The 23,558-nt window shown below is 42.9% G+C and overlaps 1 protein-coding gene across 1 annotated transcript in view; it reads left to right on the forward strand.

The window, feature by feature from the left end:
* LOC134648848 (uncharacterized) overlaps nt 1-23,558 on the forward strand; it is a 146,467-nt gene that overhangs the window by 117,633 nt on the left and 5,276 nt on the right. Inside the window, exons 93-129 of the mRNA XM_063503429.1 lie at nt 151-486; nt 580-879; nt 1,191-1,493; nt 1,589-1,906; nt 1,998-2,315; nt 2,402-2,704; nt 2,889-3,224; nt 3,341-3,634; nt 4,011-4,313; nt 4,397-5,041; nt 5,152-5,784; nt 5,902-6,204; nt 6,287-6,583; nt 6,667-7,320; nt 7,527-7,832; nt 7,921-8,241; nt 8,620-8,925; nt 9,051-9,365; nt 9,981-10,295; nt 10,961-11,287; nt 11,375-12,304; nt 12,409-12,711; nt 12,792-13,103; nt 13,389-13,706; nt 13,788-14,090; nt 14,206-14,673; nt 14,766-15,122; nt 15,332-15,535; nt 16,052-16,234; nt 16,725-16,913; nt 17,005-17,769; nt 18,243-18,440; nt 19,090-19,284; nt 19,457-21,556; nt 21,645-22,027; nt 22,305-22,484; nt 22,869-23,139. Of these exons, the coding sequence (XP_063359499.1) occupies nt 151-486; nt 580-879; nt 1,191-1,493; nt 1,589-1,906; nt 1,998-2,315; nt 2,402-2,704; nt 2,889-3,224; nt 3,341-3,634; nt 4,011-4,313; nt 4,397-5,041; nt 5,152-5,784; nt 5,902-6,204; nt 6,287-6,583; nt 6,667-7,320; nt 7,527-7,832; nt 7,921-8,241; nt 8,620-8,925; nt 9,051-9,365; nt 9,981-10,295; nt 10,961-11,287; nt 11,375-12,304; nt 12,409-12,711; nt 12,792-13,103; nt 13,389-13,706; nt 13,788-14,090; nt 14,206-14,673; nt 14,766-15,122; nt 15,332-15,535; nt 16,052-16,234; nt 16,725-16,913; nt 17,005-17,769; nt 18,243-18,440; nt 19,090-19,284; nt 19,457-21,556; nt 21,645-22,027; nt 22,305-22,484; nt 22,869-23,139 (14,892 nt within the window). The remainder of the gene's footprint in view (nt 1-150; nt 487-579; nt 880-1,190; nt 1,494-1,588; nt 1,907-1,997; nt 2,316-2,401; nt 2,705-2,888; nt 3,225-3,340; nt 3,635-4,010; nt 4,314-4,396; nt 5,042-5,151; nt 5,785-5,901; nt 6,205-6,286; nt 6,584-6,666; nt 7,321-7,526; nt 7,833-7,920; nt 8,242-8,619; nt 8,926-9,050; nt 9,366-9,980; nt 10,296-10,960; nt 11,288-11,374; nt 12,305-12,408; nt 12,712-12,791; nt 13,104-13,388; nt 13,707-13,787; nt 14,091-14,205; nt 14,674-14,765; nt 15,123-15,331; nt 15,536-16,051; nt 16,235-16,724; nt 16,914-17,004; nt 17,770-18,242; nt 18,441-19,089; nt 19,285-19,456; nt 21,557-21,644; nt 22,028-22,304; nt 22,485-22,868; nt 23,140-23,558) is intronic.

Genomic DNA, 23,558 nt, shown 5'->3' on the forward strand with positions numbered 1-23,558 from the left:
AGTAGAAAAAAATACAATATAACTTTTATTACCCGGCCCGTAACGGTTTGCAAAACACTGATTTAAACTTGCACAATTTTTCGCGTAAAATTAAGTTTTAAATTGACCTCCGACGTATTCGGCCTAATAATTTGATGTACTTTCTTTTAGAACCATTGCAATTACCACCGGAACCGACGAGAAACCCATGCGTCCCAAATCCTTGTGGAGACAATTCAATTTGTCGAGAAATAAATGGAGGTCCATCTTGCAGTTGTATGCCACAATATCAAGGACAGCCTCCTAATTGTAGACCTGAATGTGCTATTAACCAGGACTGCCCGTCTAACATGGCATGCATAAATATGAAATGCCGTGATCCATGTCCAGGAAGTTGCGGAGAAAACGCAATATGCACAGTCTTTAATCATTCTCCGTCTTGCACATGCTCTCAAGGTTATAGTGGCGATTCGTTTGTTGCCTGTAGACCAATTCCACCGGAAAGAGGTAAACTAATCACAAACTAATCCCAAATATTGAAATAACTTCTTATATAAATTATTAAATTAGTTTTTAATTCATCTTTGTTCAATTTTTTAGATGAATTACCATCTGATCCTTGTAATCCTTCACCGTGCGGTATCAACGCCCAATGCAGAAATGGGGAATGCACGTGTATTAGTGACTACCAGGGAGATCCATATTTCGCTTGCAAACCCGAATGCGTATCGAGTGCAGACTGTGCTCCGGACAAAGTTTGTTCCAGGAACAAATGTATCAATCCATGCCCTGCAATGTGTGCAGCGACCGCTCAATGTAACGTTTATAATCACATACCAATTTGCACATGTCCAGAAGGTACTTCTGGAAATGCGTTTACTGGATGTCATACAATCACAGGTACGTTGTTGAAACATTTTAAATCTAAATTATTTTTAGTAAATATTTCACGACAGACTAATTATAGGAATTTGCTATGAAATATTAAGTACGTAACTATCGAAGTGATTTATTGCATATCAATAAGTATTTATTCCGGAACATTATATATGTACCAAACAGTAGATGATAATCTAACACATGCAATTTAATTTTCATCATCAGCATCATCATCATTGGCAAACCCGCTTGCTTTATGTAGCCTTCTTTTTTTGGGTGAAAAAAATGGCGTACAGCCCAGTTTGTTGACAATGGATGTATTTTTATTGCAGTTTCTTTGGTCGAACCGTGTAATCCAAGTCCATGCGGTCCGAATAGCCAATGCCGTTCAATCAATAACCAGGCAGTATGTTCTTGTTTACCTACGTTTATTGGGAACCCGCCATCATGCCGACCGGAATGCACTATCAGCGCCGAATGTCCACAGAATGAAGCTTGCAACAATCATAAATGTATCAACCCATGTGTTGGTGCTTGCGGCTATGCAGCTAAATGTGAAGTTATAAATCACAACCCGATATGTTCGTGTCCAAACCAATATACAGGCAATCCATTTACTCAATGCACACCAATACGTAAGTAACCAACGTTCGCTTGTTTTCTTCTACTTAAAGTAATAGCAATGCAACAATTTCTGATTAAAAAATGACACGAATACTTCTGATTACAGCTGCCACGCCAATACCGCAGGGAGACCCATGTACGCCTTCTCCATGTGGACCGTATTCTGTTTGCAAAGTGATTGGAGAGTCACCATCATGTACATGTCAACCAGATTACTTAGGCCAACCTCCCAATTGTCGTCCAGAGTGCGTCAGTAATTCAGAATGTAGAAGCGATTTAACATGCATTAATCAAAAATGCAAAAATCCCTGCCCAGGTAGTTGTGGATATAATGCAGACTGTAAAATTATTAGCCATGCTATGGTCTGCACCTGTCCCTTCGGTTTATCTGGAGATCCTCTTATTTCCTGTAATTCTATTCCGGGTAAGATATCATAACTGTACCAAGTACCTATTAATAATTCAAAACGTGCTTTTTTGTATGTTTCCAACTAAACTATAATTGTGTTTTACAGATTCCATCGTTTATGATTCTCCTTGTGAGCCATCGCCGTGTGGACTTAATGCAGAGTGTTCTGAACGAAACGGAGCGGGCGCATGCAGATGTATTGAATCGTATGTCGGCAACCCATACGAAGGATGTCGCCCAGAATGTGTCATAAATACAGACTGCCCACCCATGTTAGCTTGCATTCAAAACAAGTGCAAAAATCCTTGCCCTGGTGTGTGTGGATCAAATGGCATTTGTCAAGTTGTGAATCATCTACCCACATGTTATTGTCCTCCAGGACTAACTGGCAATCCATACTCCTACTGCGTACCACAATTGGAAGGTATTATTTATTTACGCTGCTACGTAATACTTTATGTTTTACTATAGCCATATCCTTGAATTAAAAAGTAAAACATATAATTTCAGATCAAATTAAACCGGCGCCGTGTAATCCGTCTCCATGCGGACCGAATAGTCAATGTCGAGAGGTGAACTCTCAAGCAGTATGCAGCTGCTTATCTGAATTTATTGGTTCTCCACCAAACTGCCGGCCGGAATGCACGATTAATAGCGAATGCCAGACAGATAAAGCATGCATAAATCGCAAGTGTGTTAATCCCTGTGTTGGTCAATGTGCTAGAAATGCTATTTGTAGGGTAATATCACATAATCCGATATGCTCCTGCCAAGAACGGTTTACTGGAGATCCTTTTACCAACTGTATCCCGAGTAAGTTGTCTCAACTTATTTAATCTCATTTGAACGTTAGAATTAGCTTATTTAATTTGGTATATTTTATTTCATGTCTCTTCTCTTGCTTGAGAATAATAAAAAATGTTTATGTTTGTGTCAAATATATGTCTTGTGATATCGTCTTCTGTCTGTCTATGTGTGTAATGTAATTTATTTATAGTTGTAGAGTCGATTTCACCGCCACCTGCAGAAGTCAACCCGTGCATCCCGTCGCCGTGTGGACCGAATTCAGAATGCCAAGTATACGGAGGCAGCGCTCGATGCACTTGTTTACCGAACTACATAAGTTCACCACCTCGATGCAGGCCGGAATGTGTGACCAGCGCGGAATGTAGTGCTGCAACTGCTTGCATCAACAACCGCTGCGCGGATCCGTGTCCCGGAGCTTGTGGTCTCCGTGCCCAATGCAGCGTCGTTAACCACCTGCCGATCTGTTCATGTATACCTGGTAATACTGGGGATCCGTTCGTTGCCTGTCACGATATCCCGCCCAAAGGTTAGCTATCTACATATCAAAATATAAAGTTGCTTGGAATCCTGTCAAAATGACATAAACCGTAAGCACCAAACAGCTAACGAATTCAATGTTTGTTTGTTTTTTTTTTATTTTAGATCCAATAGATCCGTGTTCTCCCTCCCCATGTGGTTCTAATGCAGTCTGCCGAGATGGCACCTGCACATGTTTACCTGAATATCAGGGTGATCCTTATTTCGGTTGCCATCCTGAATGCGTTTTGAACACCGAATGTCCACGCGACAAAGCATGTATGAACAATAAATGCAAGGATCCTTGCGTTGGAACATGTGGCAGCGGCGCTATTTGTGAAGTTTTCAATCATATTCCTATGTGTTCTTGCCCACCGGGCTATACTGGATCGCCATTCTCGTACTGTACTGAAGTTATTGGTAAGTATTATGTTTCTATCAACGTAAAGCTTCTTGTCAAGCCTCACAAAGCCCATGATAATCGTTTGTCCTTATCTGTCGGTTTAACATTTGTGTTTATTAGAAAGGGACAAAATTCATCAAAAGTTTCCTGTGTTATGAATACGTTGTAATAGAGTGTCCACGACAAAATGAGGTCTTGTCTTGTATGTGTTTTTTTAAGACATGCTAATTTTATCGAAGTTGTCGAAATAGGTTTTTATTTATTTAATTTTTTTTAATCATTGGCTGAGTTGTAATGAGCCTGTAACGTTATCTTAATTTATTAATTAATTATAAATTGGCTCCATGCGGGTAGGGAACTTCATCCGTAATACTTATTTTTATTTTTTTACAGACATGCCAACCAACTTATGTCAGCCGTCCCCGTGTGGGCCCAACAGTCAGTGCAGAGAAGTAAATGGAAACGCGGTGTGTGTGTGTATTCAAGGCTACATAGGTAGTCCTCCAAATTGTCGACCAGAATGTACAATAAGCGCCGAATGTAGGTTAAATCGTGCTTGCTCTAATCAAAAATGCATTGATCCATGCCCAGGAGCATGCGGTCGCAACACTCAATGCATAGTGGTGAACCACAATCCAGTGTGTACTTGTTTGGCTGGATATTCAGGCGATCCATTTTCATATTGCCAATTTATTCGTAAGTAACCAGTTTACAAATAAAATGTTTCAATAACAGTTGTCGAAATAGGTATAAAATTCACATTGTACATCTTTTTACAGCTCCAGCACCGCCAGTGAATGTTAACCCATGCCTACCGTCTCCTTGTGGGCCAAATTCACAATGCAATGAAAATGGTGAAAATTACGTTTGCACATGCTTACCCGAATTTGTTGGCACACCACCCAATTGCCGACCCGAATGTACTAGTAACACTGAATGTGCTTTGAACATGGCATGTATCAATAGGAAGTGTGTAGACCCTTGCATCGGCTCATGTGGCGTGAACGCTGAATGTAGAGTTGTAAGCCATACACCGATATGCTTATGTCAAAATGGATATACTGGTGATCCGTTTCTGACGTGCACTTACCTTGAAGTTGTTGCTACGGAACTGGAACGCCCTACACCGTGCATTCCTTCTCCATGCGGTTTTAACGCAGAATGCCGTGAACAATACAACGCCGGGTCTTGTACTTGCCTAGAAGGTTATTTCGGAAATCCATATGAGGCCTGTAAGCCAGAATGCGTACTTAACTCGGACTGTCCGGCTAATCTAGCTTGCCGAAATAATAAATGCTATGATCCCTGTCCTGGTACTTGCGGACTAAATGCGCTATGCAATGTAATCAACCATATTCCGAGCTGCTCTTGTCCAGATCAATATTACGGGGATCCTTACAAAATATGCACATTTAAGCTTCAATGTGAGTATCAATTTTACTTAATACACTTATAATTTTTACTAACGCGTATTTAGTATACGAGTACCTAATTGATAACGTTGGTTTATTAATGTATATTTAATGAATTTCAGCTGAAATACATGATCCCTGTGATCCATCACCATGCGGGCCTAATAGTCAATGCAGATCTCAAAATGGGTTGTCTATCTGCACGTGCTTGGATGGATACCAAGGATCACCTCCAATGTGCCGGCCAGAATGTTTAACCAGCTCGGAATGTCCCATGGATAAGGCCTGTGAAAATCTTAAGTGTGTCAATCCATGCCCGAAAGGCTGCGGTGTTAATTCAGACTGCAGAGTTATTAAGCATAACGCCATTTGTACATGCAGACAAGGTTATACTGGAGATCCATTCTCACAATGTTACGTGTCTCCAATACCAGAACGGCCGCCCATGGTTCCGGTTAACCCATGCATACCTTCACCATGTGGTTCGAACGCCATATGCCGTGACATCGGTGGCATCCCTTCGTGCACATGCAATGTTGGATACCTAGGCAGCCCACCGAACTGCAAACCGGAATGTGTTGCTAATGCCGAATGTAGCAATGACAGAGCGTGCATAAACATGAAATGCGAAAATCCATGTTTAGGCTCATGCGGACTGAATGCTGTCTGTAATGTAATCAATCACATGCCTATGTGTTCGTGTTTAGAAGGTTATCAAGGAGATCCCTTTGCCATTTGCAACCTTAAACCCTCAGGTACGACTCAACGTTCTATTCTATATTTTATTTTGCATGTTCACGAGACTAGAAACATGGTAGTTAACGCAGATCTTTTTTAGCACATTGAAATTAATAAAATTGCTTTTATTTCAGAACCCCCACAAAAGACAGATCCTTGTAATCCAACACCGTGTGGGGCTAATGCTCAATGCAATAACGGTATATGTACATGTCTCGCTGAATACTCCGGAGATCCATATTTCGGCTGCCGTCCTGAGTGCGTGCTGAGCTCTGACTGCCCTCTGGACAAGGCTTGCGTGCGTTCCAAATGCGTTGACCCATGCCGAAACATGTGCGGTGTTAATGCGGAGTGCAACGTTTACAACCATGTTGCAGTATGCAGTTGCCCGGCTAGTATGACGGGTAATGCTTTCAGCCAATGCAGCATAATCGAAAGTAAGTAACCTACACCAAAAGGTAGTTAAGCATTATATGTACCTGTTTTTGGTTTAAAATGCATTTATTTGTTTGTTCCCAGAACCAACAAATAGACCTTGTGAACTTTCTCCATGCGGGCCTAACAGTAACTGCAGAGAAATTAACGAGCAAGCTGTATGTGCGTGCTTACCAAATTATGTTGGAAATCCACCTAATTGTCGCCCCGAATGTATTCAAAGCTCAGACTGTGCTCCATCGCGTGCGTGTATTAATCAAAAATGTGAAGATCCATGCCCGGGATCATGTGGAAGTAATGCTATCTGTAATGTTATAAAACATAATCCTATCTGCAGCTGTCCTGACAGATACACTGGTTCTCCGTTCTCCCATTGCTATGGTATGTTATGTTTCTTTAAAGTATCTACTGGATATGAGGATTGTTCGTAAACAAACATTTTATAAAATTCATTTATATTACAGTATTTGTTCCGGAAGAACTACCACCGTCTGACCCATGTGTACCTTCCCCATGCGGACAGAATAGTATTTGCAAACCAACTAACGGCGGTTCATCTTATGTATGTACATGTCAGCCGACATTTGAAGGTACCCCGCCACAGTGTCGTCGAGAATGTACAAGCAATGATGATTGTTCAATGGACAAAGCATGCATAAACTATCAATGTAAAGACCCCTGTCCAGGATCTTGTGGACTCAACACAGTGTGCATTGTACGGCTGCATAGTCCCATGTGTTCCTGTGAAGAAAGCTATACTGGTGATCCCTTTACAGCATGTCACAGAATACCATTACCTGAACCGACAGACCCATGTAATCCAACGCCGTGTGGTGCTAATGCCCAATGTAAAGCTTCAAGAAACCAAGCTGCTGCATGCATATGTGACCCTGATTATTATGGAAATCCTTACGAAGCATGCAGGCCCGAATGCGTTACACAAACAGATTGTCCGTACAACAAAGCATGCTTAAAGAATAAATGTGTTGATCCTTGTCCCGGAACGTGTGGTGTTTCAGCCGTGTGTCAAGTTATCAACCACATCCCATCATGTAGTTGTACACCAGGATACACTGGAAATCCTTACGCATATTGCCACATTATAATCAACACTCCGGGTAATTATTTTATTAATTCATACGTTTGGAAACAAAAGCATAGTTGCGTACCGTACATATTCCTTTTCTGCGGGTTTTAAGTAAGCTTTGCTAATACCTACACATTTTATTATAGGTAATGTCAATAATACCTATTAGATATGAAACGTAGGTACCTTTCATATCTAATAAGTTAGGTAACTACCTAATTTTAACGTTTTTTACAGAACCAACCAAAGATACTTGTGTTCCAAACCCTTGTGGAAGCAATTCAGTTTGCAATAACAACAATGGACATGTGGCTTGCTCATGTCAACCAGATTTTCTGGGAGCTCCTCCAAATTGCCGACCTGAATGTACTGTAAACTCGGAGTGCGAAACAACAAAGAGTTGCTCAAGGCAGAAATGTATTAACCCATGCTCAAATGCTTGTGGACAAAACGCTGAGTGCAGAGTAGTCAACCATGCTCCTATTTGCTCTTGCCGACCAGGTTTTCAAGGAGATCCGTTCATCAGATGCGTAGTAGTTGACAGTAAGTTAATTCTAGTTTTACTTAGTAAGTACTTAATCGGAATTCTTTATTATTTATTGAATTGTCCTTACTGACCAATTTTTTTCAGAAACTCCACCATCTGAAGTGAACCCATGCATACCATCTCCCTGTGGACCAAACGCTCTCTGCCAAATTGTAAATCAAGCACCTGTGTGCACTTGTATTAACAACTACATCGGAACGCCTCCAAACTGTAGGCCTGAATGCACAGTAAACTCAGACTGTCCCAGTACTATGGCTTGCATGAATCAAAAGTGTCGTGACCCTTGTCCCGGCTCGTGTGGACTACAGACCGTGTGTCAAGTTTATCAACATGCTGCTGTATGTACCTGCAAAGAGGGTTTCACTGGAAATCCATTCCAGAATTGTTACATCCAAGAACATATAGGTAAATCTAATACCTTTAAACGAGCAATTCTTGTTTATTTATTTATTTATTTATTTATATATATATATATATATATTTCGGGGATCTCGGAAACAGCTCTAACGATTTCGATGAAATTTGCTATACGGGGGTTTTCGGGGGCGAAAAATCGATCCAGCTAGGTCTTATCTCTGGGAAAATGCGCAGTTTCGAGTTTTTATATGTTTTCCGAGCAAAGCTCGGTCACGCAGATATTATCTATTATTTGAAAACATTACGGTTAATTTTATTTTATCAACGTTGCCCTTACTAAATAAGTATATGTATACCTAATCTTTTAATATGACGAGGTAAAAATAGGTGGTATTGGTTTTGCCTTACAATATTGTTTTCTTTCAGAACCCCAACCAACTGTATACGATGAATGCAATCCAAGCCCTTGTGGAGCTAACGCTGATTGTAGAGATGGCCAATGCACCTGTAGACCAAAATATTTCGGCAACCCCTACATGAGCTGCCAGCCCGAATGCACACACAATTCTGACTGTGCGCCTCATCTTTCATGCATTAATAATGAGTGTAAAAACCCATGCGCAAATATTTGTGGTCAAGGTGCCGTTTGCGAAGTTTATAATCACATACCAATGTGTAGTTGTCCTTCTAATACAACAGGAAATGCATTCTTCTCTTGCACTCCTATTACATGTAAGTAATCTATCTAGACTGTTACATTAATGAAGAAGCCCGAAACTTGTTTTAATTTTTCTTAAATATATTGTATTTGTATACCTTCTCTTCTCCACATGTTCTAATAATATATTTATTTTCAGCTATATCCATCAGAAAAGACCCTTGCACGCCTTCACCTTGTGGACCATACAGCGTATGTCGAGCAATAAATGAGCAAGCGATTTGCTCGTGTTTAATGGGATACATTGGCGCACCACCTTCGTGTAGGCCGGAGTGCACTGTCGATTCAGACTGTACAAGTTTCATGGCCTGCTCCAATCAGAAATGTAATAATCCTTGCGCAGGCTCTTGTGGCCTTAACGCAGAATGCAGAGTGCACAACCACAAACCAATATGCTATTGCCCAAATGGCTTTACTGGTGATCCATTCACCAGATGTGCCATTGTTGTGGACCGTAAGTCTCCGTATTTATATCATATTAACATCTGGAATATAAAAATCCGTCGGTCTCTTGCCACCATCAATGTGCCTGCTCTTCTTGAGCCGACTGGCATTATCAGACATGATGGCAAGAGGCCCGATGGGGTGTCCTTAGTTCCTTGGAGCTTGGGACGGATGTTAGTGTGAAATGCTACCTGCGTAGACACACTGGCACCGTCCCACCTCCAACGGACTAATGTAAAAGCGGGCGGGGCGGCGGAAAGCGCCGAAATTTTAAAACGTAACAAATATAAGAGCCTCGGTAGAGAGTACCATTTTGTACAATTTGGAGTTGAAACTCTAGGTCCAAGGGGTCCCAGCGCGCATAGATAAGTTTTTCGCAGAAATCGCGAAGCGTCTGGTTGACGTAACTGGTGACCGAAGAGCTGGCGGCTACCTCATACAACGTATCAGCATTGCGATACAACGAGGAAATGTCGCCGGCATCCTTGGTACAATGCCTCAAGGGCCTATTTTAGATTTAAGCTAGTTATTAATTTCTTTTAGTAATACCACTGTATATATCTTGTTTGTAAATAAATGAAGAAAACGAAAGAATATTGATTCAATATGATATGTATTATTTCAGGTGATCAACCACCAAGAAAGGCTCCATGTGAACCATCGCCCTGTGGTCCTAATTCCATCTGTCGAGCCGCAAATGATGCACCGTCATGTTCCTGCTTAACAGGTTTCATTGGAACACCTCCATTCTGCCGTCCTGAATGCGTCGCAAACAGTGAATGTACTTTCGATAAGGCTTGTATCAATAACAAATGTGTAGACCCATGCCCTGGTGCTTGTGGACAAAACGCCATATGCCGCGTCATCAGTCATTCACCTCAATGTGTTTGCCAACCAGGATACGAAGGAAACTCCTTTGATCAATGTCTACCAATTAAAGGTACGATGCATAGTTACATTTCTAGCAAGTACTAGAAGTACTACGAAAAAACTGCCATGTTTATCGTTAGGAGGGCATTGAGATACTCACGCTCCTTTTAATTTGATATGCCAGACGATAAACTTCGAAAAATTACTTTAAATTTTCTATTTTATGGCCAAAAAGTGACGTGGCTCTTATGTGCTCACTTCAAGCATCAATTTCCTTAGTTAATAAAATAATAAATAATTCGTTGTATGAGAGGTAGGTACAGTAAATAATAAGTTTATAACGCGCTTAAAACTGAATGAACACTAGACTTAAGCTTAAATTTTATTACATGGAGTGAGCAGTTCAGCACTCTAAGCTTACTTATTTCTCTATGCCCTCAGTAAAATAAAATTCGTTTATTTTAAATATTACATCTTTGGATCGCTGACTTATATTTTGGGCACGAAATTTCAACTCAACCGGTTTAAGTTATAGGGTTATCAACCGGTTTTTTACTAATATCTGGGGTACGGGTGCCTACTACCTAAAAGCGAATTGTCTAAAGAAAAAAATCTAGCTGTATCTATTTTCTGCCCCTTTTAATATATTTAATACATCGTATTTCAATAGAACCAAAGATGTTAGGTAGGTAGTAAAATGAACTTACTTAAAAATAGCTTACTTTTTCATTTCAGTACCACATCGGAAACCACCCACCTCAACTCAACCATGTGTGCCTAATCCTTGCGGGCCAAACGCGATTTGTCAAGAACGTAACGATGTGGGCAGCTGCACCTGTCTTAGTGGCTACTTCGGTAATCCATATGAAGGTTGCCGGCCAGAATGTTTAATTAACTCTGATTGTCCAGAAAATCTCGCATGCACAAATAACAAATGTCAAAATCCATGCCCTGGCTTATGTGGATCAAATACTCGGTGCGAAATGGTCAATCATTATCCTATGTGTGTTTGCCTCGATCGACATGTGGGAAATCCTTATGATGGTTGCATCTTGAGAGAAGGTAATGAGGTTCAACGATTGTATGCTTATACTTAAATGTCAGTTTTGATTTATTTCATTTAGCAAGTAACAAATTTATTTATTTCAGAATCACCTACTGATCCTTGCACCCCATCTCCTTGTGGAGCATACAGCACGTGCAAAGCATTGAACGGTCAAGCTATGTGCACATGTTTACCACAATATTTCGGCAGCCCTCCTAATTGTCGACCCGAGTGTGTAACAAACCCTGAATGCCCACCAAACAAAGCTTGCATAAGACAAAAATGTATAGATCCATGCATTGGAACGTGCGGAGAAAATTCACAATGTCGAGTACATTATCATAGTCCTTATTGCACCTGTGCCCCTGGCTTTGAAGGAGATCCATTTGTAAGATGCATCAAACCAGTAGCATCTCCACCACCAAAACCACCTGTATGTGAACCTAGCCCTTGCGGTAGATATGCTACATGCAGAGACGTTGGTGGGTCAGCTATTTGTAGTTGTTTACAAGGTTACACCGGTGCGCCGCCGAATTGCGCACCCGAATGTACAATTAATGAGGATTGTCCCAATGACAAGGCATGTGTGCGAGAAAAGTGTGTCAACCCATGTCGTGGGTCCTGCGGGACATTTGCTGACTGTCGAGCAATGAATCATCTTGCTATTTGTACGTGCCCAGCCGGTTATAGCGGCAATCCGTTTGTCAATTGCTATCCGTTTAAAGAACCTCAAAAAGATTTACCGCTAGATCCCTGTGCGCAATCTCCATGTGGAATCAATGCAATGTGTTCTAACGGTTCTTGTTCATGTATCCCCGGATATCAAGGAAACCCATTTATTGAATGTCGACCTGAATGTATAAACGATAATGAATGCTCGAAACAACAGGCCTGTGTTAATTATAAATGTGTCAACCCATGCAAAAATGCTTGTGGCTTAGATGCAATTTGTAACGTTTACAACCACATTGCGATTTGCGAATGTCCCGTTCCTCTACAAGGTGATCCATTTATTGCATGTCGCCCTGTCGTAGGTAAGACTCATCAAGAAATATTATTTACAGTATATCATATCAAATAATTGGTTCAGTATTGTTTTTTATTTTTTTTTGTTTCATAAAATCGTTTATTTTTTTAGCTCCAACGGTAACTGACCCCTGCACTCCAAATCCATGTGGTCCAAACAGCATTTGCCGAGCACAGGGCACCGTGGCGCATTGTTCTTGCCGGCCACCCGCGCTTTCCGATCCGACCAGTTGCCGCCCCGAGTGCCGCGCTGACTCCGACTGTCCAGCAGATCGCGCCTGCCGAAATAACAAATGTCGCGACCCTTGTCCTGGCGTATGCGGCCTCCGAGCTCATTGCCAAACTAGAATGCATTTACCCATTTGCTCTTGTCCAATAAACTTCATTGGAGATCCATTTGTTCGTTGTTCACCAGGTAAAATACACCTACATAAATCAGTTTAATCAACAGTGTTCATTTGAAAACTGTATTCTCATGTTGCATTTACTTTTCAGCACCCACAGACGTAGAGTCTAAGGTTGTCTCACGATGTCCCGACTGCGGGCCGAACGCAGACTGCATCGATGGCCAATGTCGATGCAGAACTAATTACTTTGGAGCGCCTCCTTTCTGTCGCCCTGAATGTCTAAGCTCCAGTGACTGCGAATGGCGCCTTACTTGCGTCAATCGTCGCTGCATGGACCCTTGCCCCGGCGCGTGCGGTCGTGGCGCGATCTGTTCGCCTGTCTCCCATGAACCTCGCTGCGAATGTCCCCCCTCTACTACTGGAAACCCTCTTGTTGAATGTCGTCCAATTAGTGATATCCGTAAGACAGACTCAAATAAAAGATTGCTTTGTCTTTTAAATTATTACGAATGTGTTGCTAGATAAAAAAATATGTTAGGTTAGGTTAGACGGCAAACTCGGCTTTCGCTTTTAAAACTTAGGCATGGGTTTTACTAGTGAAACTGAGCGAGCTGTTTATCCCAAAACTTACGTGAGCGTGAACTGATGTTCTTAGGTCGCTTTGCGAAAAGCGCTTCGTACGATTTTGCTAATTCTAGAGCGTTTATAAGGACATGATCTCATTTTTAATATTCAAATGTTTCAGAGAAACCAAAAGACGATCCTTGCTATCCGTCGCCCTGCGGGCCTGGAGCGATCTGTCGCACGAGAGGCACAGGCGCATCTTGCGAATGTGAACCAGGACTTCGCGGTGACCCGTACACGGGTTGTCGACCGGAATGTTTGGCGGACTCGGACTGTTCACCTTCGCGCGCTTGCGTACGTTCTCACTGTCGTGACCCTTGCATCGGCAGTTGCGGAATAGGAGCAGATTGCGAAACCTTCAACCACCTACCGACTTGTTCTTGTCCACCGGGAACAAGGGGCAATCCTTTTGTACGATGTGAAGAAGTGCTCAAATCGGGTAAATATACAAAAAAATAATTTAATTCGCAACTAATAATACTGATTTCTGTGTAATTAATCACACATTATGTATTTTTAGTGCCACCGTGCGATCCGTCCCCTTGTGGTCCAGGAGCTTTGTGCACTGCCGTCGATGAAAATGCGGTGTGCTCATGCCCGCAAGGCACCAGCGGCGATGCAGCCGCAGGTGGCTGTCGACCCGAGTGCGTCGTCAGCTCAGAGTGCCCGCGCGATCGTACTTGTGTGCGAAACCGGTGCGTCGACCCCTGCATCGGCGCATGCGGCAACGGTGCAGAGTGTCGTGTGTTTGATCATGCGCCAATTTGCTCCTGCCCACCACCAACAACTGGAAATCCATTCCTAGGATGTAGACAGTTGGATGGTAATATATTTATATTAATTACGTAGAGACCTTTGGGTTTACTTAAATAATTTATTTTATTTTATTAAAAAGCAAAAGAAGAAGACCCTTTCAAGCAATATTTTTCTCATTCCAGTGCAACCCAGTAAGGGCCCATGCGATCCTAACCCATGTGGACCACACGGAACATGCCGCAACGGTTTCTGCACCTATCCGGAATGTATTGTTAACGATGACTGCTCTGGAGACCGCGCTTGCATTAATCAAAAATGTACTGATCCTTGCGTCGGAGCTTGTGGATTAAATGCGATTTGTTCTGGCGTGCGGCACTCGGCGGTTTGCTCATGTCCCAACGGTTACACGGGCTCTCCATTTGTACGTTGCGAACGGATCATCATGCCCACACCCACACCCGCACCTGTACCAGAATGCATCAGAGATGACCAGTGCGCCGACAATGCCGCATGCGTCGACTCTCGTTGCTCTCCCGTATGCGGACCCTCAAATTGCGGCCTCAACGCACGTTGCATAGCTAGACAGCATAGAGCTCGCTGTGCTTGCTTGCCAGGATACGAAGGCGACGCATATACTGGCTGTTATTCAGGTATAAACATCTATCATTCACTCAATATAAATGATACAGTTGTTTGTGCGTTAAAAGTACTTTAAAGCTTACATTTCAAATATGTTTCACAGTTCAATGTCACAGCAACAACGACTGCCCATACGACGAGAGTTGCGATGGCGGGTCTTGCGTAAAGGTGTGTCCGCGAATTCGTTGTGGCACGGAGGCGCATTGCGTCGCGCGTGGACACGTTGCCACCTGCGAATGTGACAGCGGAGCTCGCGGCAACCCGTGGACGGCCTGCCATAGAGCCGAATGTACGGTAGACGACGACTGTGCCACGTGGCTGGCGTGCCGTGGAGGCACTTGTCAGAACCCTTGTCCCGGAGCTTGTGCGCCGGACGCGGTGTGCACTGTCACTCGCCATTCACCAATCTGCGAATGCCCGCGCGGCACTGTAGGCAACCCGAACGTTGAATGCCGACGAGGTAAATTTCTGTCAGTTATTTAACCACAATGTTTAATTCTTCCATTCTGAATCAATTAAAAATGTTACTTATAAATACATATACTCATATGTACATACTATTAAAATACAATAAAATGAAATACTTACATAAACGAAAAATATCTTAGGATAAAATGTAAAATTAATCATTTAAAATACATATATACTTACAATTGTTTTTTTTTCTAGTTATTGATGACGTGGAATGTGAAACTGACGCTGGCTGCGGCCCTGATTTGGCATGTCTGCAAGGCAAATGCAAGAACCCTTGCGACGCTACCTCATGCGGGAGAGGCGCCGTGTGTCGTGTCGCCAATACTCTGCCGTTCCGGACACTAGTATGCGAATGCCCTAAACCACTAACGGGTGACGCGTCCGTCCAATGTAGTCCAAGTAAGTTGTTTCGACTATTCGTTTACCTATAAAATGATTTGTAATTTATCAAATATAAGCCCGTTTCTACACTTGTAAGTTTTACTTACGTAAGTAGGGACACAGCTATACTAGAGAATGAAAGATGAATATCGTTATCTCATTCTAACAAATAGCTTTGTCCCTACTTACGTAAGTAAAACTTACAAGTGTAGAATCGGGCTAATGCTAATGATTAAAATGTTATTGTTTAAAGTGCAGGTGCGATTTCTAATGGCATCGACGACACTGAAATGTAAAAAAAGAACCCAAATAAAATGAGTGGGTATAATATAGCATGTTTTATAATCTTCACTATTGTATATATACACAAATAGCCACTGTATAAATTAGATACACAATACTCTTTATTACTTTTAATTAGTTAGTCAAAGTACACGGTACGTCTAGTCAGTTTTTCCTAGCCAACGTAGCTTAGCATTAAAAAATATTAAGTTTATCTAATACACACCACCCAATTTTACCTTGTGGCTTTAGGAGGTGAATGCAACGAGGACTCAGAGTGCGGGGACGAGGAGACGTGTTCCTCAAAGCGGTGCGTCCCGGTGTGCGGGCCCGGCGCGTGCGGCGTGGGCGCCGAGTGCCGCGGCCGCGCGCATCGCGCCTCTTGTACTTGCTTGCCGCCGTTACAGGGCGATGCTCGAGTTGCCTGTTTGCCAGGTTAGTAGTATATAGCATAAGGTTGTTTTGAAATTGCTTGATAGTTGAAATGTAACGAAGACTTGTTGCGGTGACGAGGAGACGTGTTCAATTCAATATCTTTTCTTTGCCTTCTTTATCTCTGACGTAAACAATTTAGCCATAATTACCCATCAATTACACCAGCGGTCGGCAACCCGCGGCTCGCGGGCCGCATGCGGCCCGTGAACCTGTCACTTGCGGCCCGCGAGCCTCCCTGGCTATTTTGTATGTAATATTGACAAACGACAATGTCTAGTCTAGTCATAAATATTAACAAAGTGCGACCCGCGTCAACTTCGTTACCTACTATGTGGGCCACATTACTATGTTGGCTGTTAAAAGGTTGCCGACCGCTGAATTACACTATGCTAATTACTTAAATGTTTATACATATCATAACAATGTTTTCATAAAAGCTTTTTCCGTCCTTTGTTTTAATAGTTACTAACTTTATTTTTTATATTTCTAGGTCTTCCAGACGTTCAATGTACAGCGGATTCAGAATGCGGCTCCGCGGAAGCGTGTGTAAATCGGCAATGTGTGTCAGCGTGCGCTGGAGCGTGCGGCACCGGCGCCTTGTGTGAGGCCACGCTGCACCGCGCGCGCTGCCACTGCCCGCCCGGTACAGCCGGAGACCCAGCCCGCACTTGTTATACACGTAAGAATTTAATTTACACTACATAATGTCCATTAAGTCAATGATTACATTCAGTTCAGAATCCTAATGAAACATTATGTACTTTTTTTAGCTGAGTGCACATCAGATGACAATTGTCCATTTGACAAGACCTGCATTAACGGATATTGCCAAGACCCATGTATACTCGGATCACCTTGCGCTCGGGATGCGACTTGCCAGGCCATCGCTCACGTGGCTACGTGCCGTTGCCCGGCGGGAACGCAGGGCGACCCACGACGAGCTTGCATCTCCGCCGTCTGCCACTATAACGAGGACTGTGATGATACGCAGATCTGCGACCGCCTCAATAGAGTTTGCCGCCCCGCTTGTTCCGACAGCGCTTGCGCGCCTGGAGCACTATGTACAGCTCAAAGACATCGTTCGATCTGCTCGTGTCCACCTGGGCGCTCCGGTGATCCTTACTCGCTTGGTTGTACCTCTTACGACGTCGGCCCCGAATGCACAAGCGACTCCGAGTGCTCGGCTCCACTGGCGTGCGTTAACACTCGCTGCGTGGATCTGTGCGTGGGCAACCCATGCGAAACCGGGCTTGTGTGTAAAACGGTCGATGTATTGCCATTGCGCGCTGTGGCTTGTGTCTGTCCGGATGGAGGACGTGTGGCCCCCGATAGTGGCTGCCGCGCGCCACCGGATGCAGAGTGCTCAGCAGATTCAGACTGCGCCAATAGTCAAACTTGTCGCCGCGGCAGCTGTGTCGAAGCTTGCAGAGCCGACCCGTGCGGACTCAACGCCCTTTGCGAATCAATCGACCATGCCTCCCGTTGTTCATGCCCACCTGAATACACTGGAAACCCAAGAACAGAATGCAACTTAGGTAAGATGTTTTTAAAATACAAACCATCTGGTCGCATGTAAATAAATAATTACAGTATTGACAAGAACTTTGCGGATTTACCACATTGAGCGACTGCTGTATTGTCTTAAGGGCAACCCCGCACTAGCGTTTTCTGAGCGTCAGTGTCTAGTCAGTGCTATGGAAAATGGCGTCGCTGTGCAGTTGCGCCAATGTTGCGTCGAGCAGCAGCTATAGAGATGGCTAGACGCCGACGCTCGGTCTACCGATTGGTCGCTACTCGCTAGTGTGGGGTGGCCCTTACTGTATTAATGTTTTTTTTTTAATAGGTACGTTGATTTGTTAAATCGTAGATGCATAGTTTAAGCTTACATATGATTTCAAACACAAAATGCTTGTATTGTTTCTGAATAAACTAAATCTGAATCTGAAATTACATGCGATGCTTAATTAAAAGTAGCCATCAATTTTAACTCAATTAATTTTATTTTTAGAACCCAGGCTACCATCTATATGGGAGTGTTATAACGATGACGAATGCGGCCCAGAGCGTGCCTGCGAGGATCGTCGATGCGTAAACCCATGTAGCTCTGCTTGTGGCGAAGGCGCACTGTGTAGAGTCATTGACCATAAGGCGCAATGTTCTTGCCCTAGAGGATTCTCAGGCGATGCTCGTGTTAGATGTCAACCACGTAAGTTCCAGAAACAAATTTTATTAACATTAACAAATCAATGTTACGCGCAATATGACTAAACATCGAGTAGACAGCGTCGAGTGAGTGATTAAAATTTGTACTAAGGGTTCGCCTGAATACCAGCTTTTGAAGTGAATGGAACATTATGGAAAGCTCCTTTTTAACGTTATATTAATCATAAACAGCTATTCTGTTGCATGTACACGTCAATTTGTTTTTGTTACATTGTAAAGTTTACTTTACGGGTTTTTTGAAGTAAAAACTTCTTTAGGCGCGTTAGACATTTTTTTTTAAACCTTGTTTATTTTATAAGCCATACATCTTATGATTAAGTCGGCTTAGCGTTGGACATTTGTAACCGACAAAAAAAACGGAGGGGGCTCTCAAGCCGACGCGAATATGTTTTTTTATGTATGGCGCATAACTTTTTACAGAGTAGTCCGATTTTGATAATTCTATTTTTATTGGAAAGGGTTATAACCCGAAGATGGTTCTATATTAATTTGGAAACAAAATCCTAGCCTAACCGCCTGTTGTCTGCCTCTACATTTAATCAATTGTTCTTTTCTTTTGTATCTTTTTACTGAGGTGTGCCAATAAAGAGTATTCTATCTATCTATGTAATAAACAATATTGTATATTTCAGCATCAGACGTTCAAGTGGTTCCAGTGGGATGCAAGGCCAACTCGGACTGTCCCCTGTCTCAAGCGTGCATAAATGGCGCTTGCGCTGAACCGTGTGCGTGTGGATCACATGCAGAGTGCAATGTTGTACGACACCATCCCGTATGTTACTGCGAAGAAGGCTACTCTGGCAACCCGTACATCGGATGCACTAAAGGTAGATTCTACTTTTTTAAAAGCTGTATAACTAGGATCTTAGGAAAATTGACCTAAATCGTGCAGTTTTATAATGTCCACAGGAAAGACGCCTGTTTTCCGGAAAGTTTATGACAAATTTATTCCCTAAAAAGTTAAAGAATATAAATATAATAATGTTTTTATTTTTACAGTTGGATGTTCATCGGACTCTGAATGTCCTGACAGCGATACATGCTACAACGGCGCTTGCGTCAATCCTTGTATTGTTGAGGCTCCATGCTCCATAAGCGCCGAATGTTTCGGCAGAAATCATCGAGCAAACTGTCGCTGTCCAGCTGGCACAAATGGCAATCCATACACCAGATGTCAACCAGTTGAATGCGAAATCAATGCCGATTGCAACGATGACAGCGTTTGCATGAAAGGAGTTTGCCGACATGCCTGTTCTACAGAAGGACGCAGCCCATGCGCAAGTAATGCAGAGTGCTTCGCACGAAACCACGCTGCATCTTGTAAGTGTCCTCCAGCACTTCCTATAGGCGATCCTCTAACACACTGCGAAAAAGTAGTCATTGGACCAGAATGCTTAATGGACAGCGATTGCCCAAGTGGCCAAGCGTGCCTCAGAGATCAATGTCGTGAAGCTTGCGCTGAATTACAACCATGCCAGGCTAATGCAAGGTGCACAGTATCTGATAGTGTGCCTTTCCGCACATTGATATGCCGTTGTACCGAAGGCTACATTCCGGATGTCGGCGGCGCCTGCAGACCTACACAACTGCCTGCTCCTAGTTGTTCATCTGACGATGACTGCAGCGATAATGAATCATGCGTTAACAGGATTTGTCGGAATCCATGTAATTGTGGTGAAAATGCCGAATGCTTTGTACGCAATCATCGTCCGGTATGCTCATGCCGCGAGGGCTTTGACGGAAATCCTTATCAAACTTGCCGCACTGTTGGTTGTCGCTCCAATTCAGAATGTGAATCAAATCAAGCATGTGTAAATGGAAATTGTGTTAGCCCATGCTTATTGAACAGTAACTGTGGACCAAATGCTGATTGTTACGTTGAAAGAAACCAACCACTCTGCCGTTGTCGACCTGGATTCGAAGGAGACGCATATGAAGGATGTAATGCGATAGAATGTAGATCAAATGGAGACTGTCCTCTAGACAAAGAATGCCGCAGCCACAGATGCATTAATCCATGTTATTCGAAAACGAATTGCGGAACCAACGCAGTTTGCTTAGTGCGCAATCATATTGCAGTTTGTAAATGTGAACAAGGATTTATTGGAAGTCCCTATGTAGAATGTAAGCCTGAAATTATAGCAGAATGTTTCGTTGATGCAGATTGCCCACCTAAATCAGCATGTTTATCATCGAGATGTGTTAATCCTTGTTCAGTGCTTAAACCATGCGCCTCACCGGCGCAGTGTGAAGTCTCTCCCACATTGCCTGTTCGCACTATGATCTGTACCTGTCCACCTGGTTACATCAGCAGCGGAGGAGGCTTATGCCGCCCATTCACTACTTTCTCGGATGTCGCTTGTGAAATTGATACTAACTGCACGTCTAATCACGCCTGCATAACTTCGGTTTGTCAGAATCCATGTGAATGTGGTCCAAACACAGATTGTCAAATTAAAAATCATAAACCGGTATGCGCTTGTCGACCAGGATTCATCGGCGATGCTCGCACTGGGTGCTATGATGTTCTTTGCCGATCAGACTCACAATGTTCAGACGACGAAACTTGCATCAATAACCGCTGTATTCCAGCCTGTTCAGTGGACGGCGAAATATGTGGAACGTCGGCCGAATGTTACGGAAACAACCATCGAGCTTCTTGCCGCTGTAAAATCGGAACTGCCGGTAATCCGTCTATTGGCTGTACGCCTATTGGTTGTAGGACGAACTCGGACTGCCCGTCGGATAGATTGTGTGTTAACTCACAGTGCATAGAACCCTGTACAGCAAACACCTGCGAACAACCTGCAGAGTGCAGAGTGCATCTTTACGAGGTGCACTGTGTCTGCCCACCCGGTTACCAGAGCACAGACCAAGGTTGCACTAAAACGACGGAACCCCAGTGCACTACCGATTCAGAATGTCCAGCAGGAACCGCGTGTCTAAATGCTAAGTGCGTCGAACCATGTCTCGAGACAAGCCCGTGTGGGAATAACGCTGAATGTAGAGTGGTCGACTCGCTTCCTGTTAGGACAATGGTTTGCGAATGCTTACCAGGATATAGAGGAAATGCTTTAGTGGAATGCACCCCAAATATACGTAAGTGCCAATATTTTATATAATCCAATAGATTTAATTGAATACCTATGAGCTATCAACAAATCCTAACAATTACGTAATTTTTCAGCACCTACCGCGGTATGCATAGAAGGGCAAGGAATGGATGCGAACGGTGAATGCGTTCCATGCCGCGAATCAGAGGGCCGCATTGTGGACTCACGCGGACGCTGCGTATGCGACGCAAGTCGCGGCATTGTTCTGCGTGGCGACAAGTGCTTGCCTATTGCGAGCTGTAGCTCCGACAACGACTGCGACTACCGCGCCACATGTCGCAACAGCGTCTGCATACCAGCCTGCGATGCTGAGCCCTGCGGGTTACACGCCATCTGCACCGCACAGGGGCATCGCTCCATTTGCACATGTGCCAACGGTTACACTGGAAATCCGAAAGAACACTGCAACGCTACCACTCCTAACTATCGTACGGACTTCCCATTGCCGGACATGCAAGTACGTAAACTAATCTAAATTATAAAATGTATAAGCATGCAATACGTATATAACGATTTAGGTAGTTATATTGTTCAAAACTGTCTGCGAACTTCGTGTTTTTGCTGGGACGTTTTAGCAGTCAAAGGCTTGCTAAATAAAGTTCTTGTTACATTTAATTCGACGCCAAAGATAGCAGATAACATAGTTTCATAGGTGGCCCGCATGGTACATTTTTACAAAGAATAAGGCACTTTTGTCTACATACATAATTATTTTTAAATAACACAATTTTTAGGTGCATTGTCTCGCTGACGCTGTGAAAGTGAGCCTGAAAATCAAGGACTTTAATGGAGTTTTGTACGTAAAGGGATACAGCAAAGATGAACGCTGTAGACTAGTTGTACATATCCCCGAGCACGAAGAACTGATTGATTTCACTGTGCACTTCGGGGACTGCGGTTTAGTGCACGTTAATGTAAGTACAATAATTTTAAAATAAATTAAATAAATAAATGAAAAGCTAGGCAGCTTTTCATTTATTTATTTAATTTATACGCCTGCTCAGCCTAGAGATAAGATAATATCGCGGTATGCATAAAGTTCAAACATGTCTACTTCAACCATATAGGATCTATGAAGTATGCCTCTACCCCCACCACGTCAATTGAACCCACTTTAAACATAACAACGATTTAAGTATTTAAATTGAAACAACTGCTACGTATTTACATAACCCGCAGCTGCTTGTATTGAATATACAGCTAAAGAATTGTAATTATAAATATTATTTTTATAAGATGGTGTCTATATAAGATAGATCTTAAGAATGGATTGTTGTATCATAATGTACTTCCTACAGGGCATGGCCAGCTTCGTGCTCGTGATGCAGATTCACCCAACACTGCTAACATCAAACGCAAAGGCATTCCACATCAAGTGCATATACCAGACGGGTGAAAAGAACGTAACGCTGGCGTTCAATGTGTCAATGTTAACTACAGCTGGTACAATTGCAAATACTGGCCCACCACCCACGTGTTCAATGCGCATCGTCTCAAGGACTGGTGACGAAGTAAGCTCTGCGGAGATCGGAGAGAACCTCGTCTTACAAGTTGATGTCCAACCGTCAAGTAAGTATTTCCGAGGGCTATTTTGATTAAGTTTAGGTACCTACGCACATTTTGTAGTTGTAAGTTGTCGCCGTGTTAATTATTATTGCAAAAGTTTTTTTTAATGTTAAACATTATGTAACACGGGAGGTATCCGTGTTACCCACAACGTTTCTCGTTACAGTTGCGAAAACAACTTTTTTTCAGGTTAATACCGTTCGCTAATTTGTTTTTGTTTGTCGTAAAGACGTTAAAGGCAAAAGCCCATTCGGTATACAGCCACGATTGAAAACTGTGGAAACGGCTATTTATTTAATCATAAAAAAATTGTTATTTGTTTTACAAGAGGGCAAAGTTGCTGTTTAATCTATTGATACCAGAGCAAGCGAAAGATTCCAAAATCCAAATTCTCAAAATCACTTCCGAAAAGTGGAAACATG

Source organism: Cydia amplana, chromosome 6, assembly GCF_948474715.1.
Source record: "Cydia amplana chromosome 6, ilCydAmpl1.1, whole genome shotgun sequence".
Lineage (NCBI taxonomy): Eukaryota > Metazoa > Arthropoda > Insecta > Lepidoptera > Tortricidae > Cydia > Cydia amplana.